This window comes from Electrona antarctica (genome assembly GCF_951216825.1).
Source record: "Electrona antarctica genome assembly, chromosome: 7".
NCBI lineage: Eukaryota > Metazoa > Chordata > Actinopteri > Myctophiformes > Myctophidae > Electrona > Electrona antarctica.
Genome location: NC_136812.1, coordinates 43913741 through 43925293, shown reverse-complemented (window position 1 = coordinate 43925293; position 11553 = coordinate 43913741). Strand labels below are relative to the sequence as shown.

The 11553-nt window shown below is 46.6% G+C and overlaps 1 protein-coding gene across 1 annotated transcript in view; it reads left to right on the top strand.

Annotated features, from left to right (window-relative positions):
• Positions 1 to 9699, top strand: part of ttll7 (tubulin tyrosine ligase-like family, member 7) — a 126442-nt gene extending 116743 nt beyond the window's left edge. Inside the window, exon 21 of the mRNA XM_079506225.1 lies at positions 8251 to 9699. Within this exon, the coding sequence (XP_079362351.1) occupies positions 8251 to 8377 (127 nt within the window). The 3' untranslated portion in view covers positions 8378 to 9699. The remainder of the gene's footprint in view (positions 1 to 8250) is intronic.
• Positions 9700 to 11553: the final 1854 nt, after the last annotated feature.

Below are 11553 nucleotides of genomic sequence, written 5' to 3'. Positions count from 1 at the left end.
TGTGCCTGTAAAGACCTGCACTGTGTAAAGGAGAGGAAGAGGCGAGGAGAGCCGGTGTTTATCTTGTATACGCGGCATGCACCATTAGAAGGCTAGAGAGATGCTGTCGTCGCTTATCTGCTTAGTCTTATCGTCCCTTCTTGTTTCTATGTTTTGTTTATCGATGTGAAGGATAGATTTAACTGGATAAAGTATGAGATTTTACAGTCCTTTGTGCCCCAGGATAGACTTTTATGAATGTATGAACTTGTGGGACATATTTCTGTTGCTGTTGGAGGTTTTCTTGTGTCGCCATGAAAATTGTACGTTGGTCTGTTTCTCCTTATTTCCCCCTCTGTGTTACTGTTTTCTATATATTTCTATGTGTGTGTGTGTGTGTGTGTGTTTATGAAAGCTTGCCACTGGTTGTCGGACCAGCCTCTGCCCATGACTCCGCCTCTGCTGCTGCCGCTGCCGCTGTTGCATCCTCTTCCTCCTCTTCCTCCGTCAGTTCGCCCCTCGACGCAGGTCTCTGGTTTAGTTCCCATAAGGACCCCTTTACCCGCTTGGCCGCTTCCCCCTGCACCGTCACCCCTCCCCACCTGCTTATGCCACCCCCCTGCACCCTCGCCAGCTTCCCACCGCCCTGCACCTTGTGCTTCCTGCTGTAGCTGCTGACACCCCCATCCTCATAGCCACGCCCGCTGCTGCGTGCAGAGACCACCCCCCCTCACTGATTGGCTGATCAGTTTACAGCATGATTCTATTCCTTTGCCTTGTTAACAAACGGCTTGAAACAAACAAGTGACGGTCAGGTAGATTTGAATCGTACCCGCTTGGTGATTGACGTCAAAACGTGTGATTATCATTATTTGTTTCATTTCATTTCTGTAATTGGGCCTGCAATGAACTCTGGGAATGAGGTGGAAGGAAAGGAGACAAGAGAAAGAGACCGAATGGAACGCGTTTGGAATGCTTGCTTGTCGATGCAACCATCTGGGCAACCTGCTAGACTACTACCACTATGTAACCATGTGGGCAACCTGCTAGACTACTACCACTATGCAACCATTTGGGCAACCTGCTAGACTACTACCACTATGTAACCATGTGGGCAACCTGCTAGACTACTACCACTATGCAACCATTTGGGCAACCTGCTAGACTACTACCACTATGTAACCATGTGGGCAACCTGCTAGACTACTACCACTATGTAACCATGTGGGCAACCTGCTAGACTACTACCACTATGTAACCATGTGGGCAACCTGCTAGACTACTACCACTATGTAACCATGTGGGCAACCTGCTAGACTACTACCACTATGTAATTGCTCTGCTGTGACATAACACATGTATGCCTTGTGATGGATGTTCACTGCTTCACAGCACAGTGAGTGCATTCAATGTGAGTGGCCTAGAGTGGGAATGGAGTGCCTAACCCCAGCTGTGTTAGTGCCACCATCAACCCACTCATCTGCACAGGACCAGTCTCATACGAATGGCTCCTGTTGCAATTCATACTTTGCCGTTTCACAACACGCAGAGTTCATTTTTCCTCTTGTTCCATAATGTAGACAGGAGACATCCCCGCAGAAAGACTTCCATCACACTTCAGTCCTCAGACAGTCAAGAGGCAATTAACATTTGCAATTTTGTCATTAGTTGCATATGCTTTGCCTTGCCTGGATGAGAGGGGGAGTTGAGTGAATGTGTGTGTGTGTGTGTGTGTGTGTGTGTGTGTGTGTGTGTGTGTGTGTGTGTGTGTGTGTGTGTGTGTGTGTGTGTGTGTGTGTGTGTGTGTGTGTGTGTGTGTGTGTGTGTGTGTGTGTGTGTGTGTGCGTGCGTGCGTGCGTGCGTGCGTGCGTGCGTGCGTGCGTGCGTGCGTGCGTGCGTGCGTGCGTGCGTGTGTGTGTGTGTGTGCGTGCGTGTGTGCTTGTGCGCACGTGTGTGCGTGTGTGTGTGGTGTGCCGATCACCTTCTTTCTCTGTAACTCACAGATAGTGACAATGAACCGCCATCCATGATGGCTTGTTCACTCTTTGTCTGTTTACTGCCTGCAGCCTCAACTTATAAACACTTACAGTGTAGTACAAATAACACAAGCAACAAGCACCTTTTCTATTAGCCAGATGAACAAAACACATGTTCTTTTTTCTTTCTGTAATAAAAGTACAGTCAATGTGTGGGAGCACTTTAGTTTGTTCGGAGTTACGTACCTTCGGGTCATCTCCCACACACGCCCCTTCAAGTCCTCATCCACGCACACATGCTCAAAGAAACTAGTGCCTTTACATGTTGCCATTCTTGAGCACACAGATTATCAGGGTGAATCTGAGAGACACTTGAACTCACACACACGTCATGCTCACTCTTGTTTCGAGTGTCCTTTGCTGAAGTTAGTGAGCAAGGCTGTGTCACATGTTCTTGCACATGGCTGAGAGGAGATGAACAAGCCAGAGCAGCTCCACCATAGTGACCCCGGCCTCCCTCGAGGGGCTGACACAGACCAGGACAATAATCTCCCACCATGACGACACAAGTTCTAGATACCGCTTAACTTTCATCTATCAGAAAAGTGCAGCGATAATTAGGGTTAATTGGGGTGTTTGGCGGAACGTGGGCTGCAGATAACCTTCAAGCCGCTGTGTGTAACGCACTTGGTGTCTGATTGCGTTAGCGATCTTGACAAAGCTCCCCCTCCCTAAGCCATAGCTCATACGTCGTCTTAATTCCCTGCGCTGCGTCGTGTCCCAACGGAGGACGTGAGGAGCTGCACCATGTTGGCCCCCGTCAGTGAAAACACTTCCATACAGTACTGTATAGTGTAATGAGTTTGGAGCTGGATGAGTCTGTTTTCTTCCCATCTCTCTCTCTCTCTCTCTCTCTCTCTCTCTCTCTCTCTCTCTCTCTCTCTCTGTATCTCTCCCCTCCTCTGTCCACTGATTGATTTGAACCGAAAGCAGAGAGCCCCGTTCTGTGGCTTCTCCCGCGGCTTCCAGGCTGGCGTGCGCACGTTGTTGCCGAGTTCTTCTGCCTGATCAAAGGAGGCGAGAACCTGGACGCCGCCGAACGAGGGGCCCAATTAAATGTAGCCTGCAGAGACATCAGGCAGCTCGGACATGAGAAGCCTATCCTTTATTCCACCGCCCCCCCTGGTCACGTGATTCCCCCTGCGAGCTGAACCTTCTCAAAGTGAATTGTAAAACACACACACAGTCACACACACACACACACGCACACACACACACCCACACGCACACGCACACACACCCACACACACACACACACACACACACACACACACACACACACACACACACACACACACACACCACTGGATGTTCAATATTTGACTTTTTTCTTTTCTTCTTCTTCTTTTTTTTAATCAGTAGCATCTCCACATCTGGGGTTTTTGGTTTTCATTGTTGAAAAAGCTGTATGGAAATCGAAGGGAGAGAGAAGTGCTCTCAGGATGGCTCCAAGCTGATGTGTTGTGCCGAATCTCATGAAACGATGGAGGGCGGCAGCATGAGAGAGACAAGGAGGATGAGTGAAACACTTGCAGGGAGGCTGGAATCCTGCAGGTCCTCCTCCCACTCCGTGTCCAGATGTTACCTCAGACACGGCACGCTGAGCTGTGCAACAGGCTTGGGGGGGGGGGGGTGAGTGAGCGGCGGAGATGGAAGAAACAATTGGGCTTACAACTACCCATTGTCTTCTTAGCAATTATTCTACTGATTACTTTTTAGATGAATCGGATAATCGAGAAGCGTGATTCTTTTTTGTTATCCTCTCTAGACTCTAGAGTATTTAAGTTCTGCGAACAGCGGGACAGTGCACTTCTGAGCCCTCTGATTGGCTATACTACTTCACACACGTCACTACACTCTTCACACACATCACTGCGCTCTTCACACACAAGTAACTGCGCTCTTCACACACACGTAACTGCGTTCTTCACACACACGTAACTGCGTTCTTCACACACACGTAACTGCGCTCTTCACACACACGTAACTGCGTTCTTCACACACGTAACTGCGCTCTTCATACACGTAACTGCACTCTTCATACACGTAACTGCGCTCTTCATACACGTAACTGCGCTCTTCACACGCGTAACTGCGCTCTTCACACACACGTAACTGCGCTCTTCATACACGTAACTGCGCTCTTCATACACGTAACTGCGTTCTTCACACGCGTAACTGCGCTCTTCACACACACGTAACTGCGCTCGTCATACACGTAACTGCGCTCTTCATACACGTAACTGCGCTCTTCACACACGTTAACTGCACTCTTCACACACGTTAACTGTGCTCTTCACACACGTAACTGCGCTCTTCACACACACGTAACTGCGCTCTTCACACACGTAACTGCGCTCTTCAAACACGTAACTGCGCTCTTCAAACACGTAACTGCGCTCTTCAAACACGTAACTGCGCTCTTCAAACACGTAACTGCGCTCTTCATACACGCGTAACTGCGCTCTTCACACACGTAACTGCACTCTTCATACACGTAACTGCGTTCTTCACACACGTAACTGCACTCTTCATACACGTAACTGCGTTCTTCACACACGAAACTGCGCTATTCACACACGTAACTGCACTCTTCACACACGTAACTGCGTTCTTCACACACGAAACTGCGCTATTCACACACGTAACTGCACTCTTCACACACGTAACTGCGTTCTTCACACACGAAACTGCGCTATTCACACACGTAACTGCACTCTTCACACACGTAACTGCGCTCTTCACACACGTAACTGCACTCTTCACACACACGTAACTGCGCTCTTCACACACGTAACTGCGCTCTTCACACACGTAACTGCGTTCTTCACACACGTAACTGCACTCTTCACACACGTAACTGCACTCTTCACACACGTAACTGCGCTCTTCACACACGTAACTGCACTCTTCACACACACGTAACTGCGCTCTTCACACACGTAACTGCACTCTTCACACACGTAACTGCGCTCTTCACACGCGTAACTGCGCTCTTCACACACGTAACTGCACTTCGCACTCCTTCTCACACTGACAGCTTATGCTCCAACATCTATACTCCAAGATTCCCCCTTTCCACCCATATAATTGATGTTTGGATATGCCACATACATCCACACGTTGTTGCATACCGTTCCAACTTGAATCTTTGCCTTGGCTTTTGTTTGCTTACATCCACGTTGTTGCACAAAGTGAAACTAAATCAGCGTCCGGCAACTAGGCCAGGTTGCCACGTTCGCTGATTACAAGCACCTGGGTGGATGAAAACATTGCGGGTTGCCACGTTTGCTTTTGTAAGTAAAAAATAATAATAATAAACCTGGCCACTCAGCCAGGTTGCCAGCTACGCGTTTTCCCAACAACTGGGTATATGAAAACATTGCGGGTTGCCAGGTTGGACTTTCCAAGTAAACAAGAAAAAAAAAGAAGGTAAAGGCCTATCATACAATAGAAATCACATGATAAGAGTGGGGCACTCTTATCATCATACAACATCATACATCATCACATTCCGAGTAAAGTAGAGTACAGTACACAGCAAGAGTATACATTATACCGTACAGCGCAAGACCACAGTCAGAGTACAGTAACAGTACAGTATGATTACAGTATACAGTAAGAGTACAGTAAGGGCCCAGTACAACTGCAGTACACAGCAAGAGTACAGTATACAGCACAGTAAAAGCCCAGTAGCCTACAAGAGTACAGTAACAGTACAGTATACAGTCAGAGTACAGTATACAGTAAGAGTACAGTATACTGTAAGAACACAGTATACAGTAGGCTAAGAGTACAATATACAGTACGAGCACAGTATACAGTAAGAGATATTTTATAATTGACAGTCTGATTAAAAGTTATTATTTGGTCAAATTATTATTTTTTAAGAATTGCATGGATTATTTCAGGGGTTCTCAACCCGTGGGTCGCGACCCCTCTGGGGGTCGCCAAATTATTTTAGGGGGTCCCCAAATTATAAAAAAAAATATATATATTTCTTTTTTTTCTTTTTTTGCAACTGGCTGGAAAATGGAAATTAAGAGTTTACATATAGTACATGCATACACCTTCCCTAATGATTATCTGGTTTCAGTATTTATTTATGGTGTATTGTCTCTATTATTAAGGTTATTGTAGCAGTCAATTTATATTCGGGGCCGGGCGGGGCGGGGGTCCCGAGACACTGCCAAAGCATCTCCGGGGGTCCCCGGCCAAAAACGTTGAGAACCCCTGGATTATTTGACCAAACTGTTGCATCTCTAGAAACAACAGAAACAACACAGAGTGGATGAATCCAGAAGGAAAAAGGTGCTGGACCGTGCGCTCGCCTCGCACGGCCAGTTCAGCCACGGCTGAGGGAAGACGGCGTGCTCGGCAAGTACACCCCCGGCCCACTTGAAGCCACTTTCAAGGACATTCTCGTTGAAACTAAATGAAGTTAATTTGAATCCATCTCAACTCTCCTGGGGTCTGGGCTGTGCTGAGCAGAGTGCCCTCAAGCGACAGCCCACGCCACCCCTTTTCTTTCCAGTCAACTTTATACGAAGAAGAAGAAGAAGCAGCCTGGCTAATTTGCCCAAGAGCTATTTCACAGGGAGAGAGGTTCTGTCAGCGAGGAGTACGTTATCTCTCCGCCAGCTTGAAAGAAGATATTATTTTCACAGCCTGTAATCCTCCTCCAATATAGCTGCCGTTTGATTAGATTGTCAAATCTATAGTATTCCACGGGGACGTTTTCCTTTTGTTCCGTTATACACAACATTTACTTGTGTTGGCATTATTCATGAACGTGAGTTCTCTCAACTGTATAGGCCTGATCTGCCGCTAAGTTGGAGTTTAATATTACCCCAGTGCTCTGCGGCATGAAATTAACACGTGATGAATAAACCCCCAAAGAACTCAAAACACTCTCCCCTTTGTATGCCTATAACAAACAGCCGCAGCATCTAATACTGTACATTACAAGATACTGTAAAGTCCTATGACTCAGCGGTAACCTATAGACCTATGTTTTTCTGGGCATGGAGGGGCGGAACAAAGTAGCGCTGGAAACCGACACCGACTTCCTATTGGTTCACCAACCTATGAGCCCGCCTCCCCTCCTCCTCCCCTATACCCTCCCCAGTAGAACGCAGCAGAGAACACTGGCGTCGCCAAATTTGGAGCGACACCCCTCTGCACTCTTATTGGTTTAGCGAAATACAAGGTTCACGCACACTCCTATGCCACTTTTCCTGCTGGGCTCGCCCAGGCTTTCTTTTTCTTTTTTTTTAACAAAATGCCTGCGGAACCCGATGCTAGTGGTGGTAACCCTTTCCCAGGATCTGGTCATCTCATCATCTGACATGGCGGCTCTGACAATCATAATCCTCTTCACGTCCTGGTAACCACAGAACAGACAGGCATGGGGCTGTGCCCCCGCTTGTGACCCCATCTCAACCTGACGCTGCATGGTCTCATTCCCAGGTACTGGAACGCTGTTAGCAGGAGCTGCCTCACTGCTCTGTCTCGGTGGAAGGTGTCATAGAAAAGTCTTAGACAGGTACTGACGTCTAAGCCGCGGAACCATATAGGTGAGGCTCTTCTGTTAATGATACCCCCAAAGTGTAAACGCTTCAAGTTGAAAGTCCAGCTCGCGCTTTGCGCTTGCGGTTTTATTGTTTTCGCGATAACTTTATATGCGATCTGCCTCGGCATAAAGTATTATCTATATAGTATGTGTATACATACTATATAAATGTATATACAAATCATATACTACATCATATAATAAGTATTCCTGTGTAAAGTACTGCATATTGCCCGTTACAGACATACCGGTAATATAAAACATATCACTTCATATGGGTTGCACCATATAATTCTCCAGATGTGGAGGCGTGCCAAACCTTCCCCGTACATAATTATGTAATTGCGGGCATCGTTAAAGTGTCACACTGCCACAGACATGAGCTGACAATAAGTTCACGATGACGATGCATTAAATATAGACTTTTAACACATACGGGGCTGATGTGGCCACCAAGCTGATGGGTTCCTGCGACCCGGTGTCTTAAGAGTGATCTCTGCCTGTCTAATCCCCTCTTCATGTTCACCCACTCCCCTCAACCCTCTCTCTCCCTCCCTCCATATATCTCTCTCTCCCTCCCTCCCTCCCTCCCTCTCCCTCCCTCCCTCCCTCTCTCTCTCTCTCTCTCTCTCTCTCTCTCTCTCTTGTCCACGTCTGGTCCAGGTATCTGCTGCCAGTGACATCTCAGTTCGTCGTCAAGTGGCCTTCGTCTTCGTCCAGCTTCGGCCGCGTCTCCTCAGCCGTGGCGCGGCCGCGCGGCCTCTTCGCCACCAGGATGGGACAGTTCTGAGGTCACCACCACCACCAGCCTGATATGTCACATCTAGCCCCTTTTCACTTTAAACCACCACCCACACATCTTCACCTCCGCCCAGCCGCCATGCAGCTTCCAGTTTGGATGGAGTCTTTTCAAGCGGGGCGGGTATTGGGACCAGGATGGACTCTGGACCCAGGCCAAAGCCCCATATGGCACACATATAGGATTGATGAAGAATCTTGACTCGGTTTAGTCTGGTCTGGTTCAGCTCAGCTCAGTTTCATCATGCCAGGATATCCCCCCCCGACACACACACACACACACACACACACACACACACACACACACACACACACACACACACACACACACACACACACACACACACACACACACACACACACACACACACACTTCACTGCTGTTAACATCATCACAGTGACTTGACCTCCCTCTGCTGTATATCTGCTCACTGTCATATAGTACATAAAGGGAAAGAATAACTATACTAAACAATGCAAGGATTATTTATTTATGTACTTATTTATTTTGTAAGGTGTTCCATGAATGCAGTGAATGCAGATGCAGAATGCACATATTGGAATGATACTAACAAAGCTATCCCTTCATTGAGCAAGTGGATGTAAAAACAAAAACAGCTTAGTTGTTTTGCTGGTTATGACAATTTATTTTGGCACCGTCTGTATTTAATTTATTTCTTAACTTACAGTATGTAATACTAGAGGCTTTATGCTTTGTCAATGTTTAAAAAGTCACTTTACAGTATGTTGCAGTATTAGTTCTTTTACAGTCCAAAGGGGACAGTGGTCAGGTTGAGCCGGCCGAAAGCTTAAGTAACAGTTTAACTTCTCAACGCTAGCTTAACGTCTTAGCCGTGTGATATTTAGTTGCAATACTTTAGCGACGCAATTTCTAGAATGTCGATTTAGCGAGCCAAGCCTTCTTATTAAGGGACGAGGCGACTTTGACGCGATAAGGTGGCAGGAGCCAAGCCTCACGTACTGTATCTCAGAGCATTGTATTGTAATATGCACTAAGCAGAGACAAGGGACCTTCAGAGAAACCTCGGGAGCAGCTTGGAATGGTATCGTTTCTTTGCATGCATAGACCTTTAGAGCCTCATTCAGACGTAGTCACTAGACAGAGCAACGGCATATGGAAAATACTTGAATTGTTGTTTTTGTTTTCATTTTTGGCTGCACTCGAAAAAAGGAAGACACCCTTTCCTTTTTTTTCTTTGCCTGTGTTGTTTCACCATTGGATGGTAAAGGCATATTGATTGATGGTGTATCCGTTCATATGGGGGAGGGGGAGGGGGGGGTGTCGTGTTGTATTGTTAATTTAACTGTGTAACTGTGGGGCATTGTCTGGGACACGAGGAGATGCTGTGTTAGCAGTTGTGTCATATAACTCCTAAACTGCAGGTACAGTTCCAGATGCCGGGGCAGACAGTCAAGACATATGCCAAACACTCAGCGTATAACTGTACACATATTATGTCCAGTCGGGTTTTAATTAACATTCATTGTGTGATGAATTACCATAGGACCTCCGTTCAGTAGAACGTATTGAATTGTTAATACAAAAAAATAAGTCAGTATTATATGTTTAGGGTTAGACTGTGCTCTGTTTACAACCTGTTGATATGGAATACCATATGGTTGTGCCTGATAGATACGTAGTTGCACATGGGTGACACGCACTGTAAATAGGCTCTCGTCGATAGGTTTTTTTGGGTGAGCGACATCCACGCGCAACTATATGTAACTCAGGCTTTAGGTTTTTGAAGGTGGTAGTGCGCCAACAACATTTCAAATGACAGTGTATATTTTACAGTTCTGACCATTATAGGATTAGCAACAATTCCCATGCAAAAAGATCTCTGTATACTGAACATTTTAATTCACGATGCCAAATATTGTTACTTTGCCTGGATTTTTTTTTTCTTTTGTTTTGTTATTTAAGAAGAATACCTTTTCATTTGAGGTATGAGATTTTTTATTTTACATAGCAATAAAATGCTTAAACAAATCGATTTCATCCCGTCAGTTGTGTTCTTGAGGCATACATTTTAAATTAGAATTGGGTCATTATTTGTTATGTGGACTGGAACTCACCTCTGCTTTCTGCATGGCATAGGCAGCTCCCGGGAGAAACTAGACACAGCTGCAGGACATGAGACTAATTCATTAGAGCGACAGAGAGAGAGGAGTGTGTGTGTGTACGTGTGTGCGTGTCTGCATCAATTTAACAAAGGTGCAGACGATCAGAAATCAGCAGAGAGAGACCGATGTTTGCTCTACTGTATGCCGAATTGAAGTGGACTTCCTGGAAATAAAAACGTCTGGGTTTCCCGAGGCTATTTGTTATGTAATCTCCTTGTGGTCTGAACATCGGGACTTCACTGCACCTAATTAGAAAATTATAATAATAATGTATACAAAATGGTTAAAGACATGGACAATTTCTATGCAATTAATTATCAGAGATAATATCAGTGGAGATGAGAGATACATTTTTATTTTTAATTGTTAAAGAGGAACATAATTATTTATAGACATCAAACTTGAGACCTTGAGTATATTGCATTACCAAATGTCCTGTCCACTTGATACTCACTTACTTATACACACTGACACACATGCACACACACACACACAGTATATGAAGGTCTGACTGACGGGCTATCAGGGTCAGAACGGAGGCGATATCGCGTTTCTCACCAGGCCCCTGCAGACAGGTGACACTCCAGTCAGCATGTATGTCTTGTTCCCCCCCTGACCGGAGAGCAGCACTGTGTGCTTGAGTGTTGCTGTGTGTGTGGAAACGCGCACGCACGCACGCACGCACGCACGCATGCACACACACACACACTCACGTGTGCTGTGCATGCTTGCACAGGAGTGGGTATTATTTAGCAGCTCCACGCCAGCCTGGCGTCCAGGTTCCTTTGACCCTTTCACCCCTCCTTCCTCCCTCCGTCCCAACCTCTCTCTCTCCCTCTCTCTCTCTCTCTCCCTCTCCCTCTCCCTCTCCCTCTCTCTCTCTCTCTCTCTCTCTCTCTCGCTCTCTGTCAGCATCAGAGGTGGAGGGCACGACCTTGGCCACGGCCCACAGCAGCCAGACGAGAGGCCCAGCATATGTCGACAGCCTGGCACTCACGACCCCGCTACGCTGTCCAAAAATAT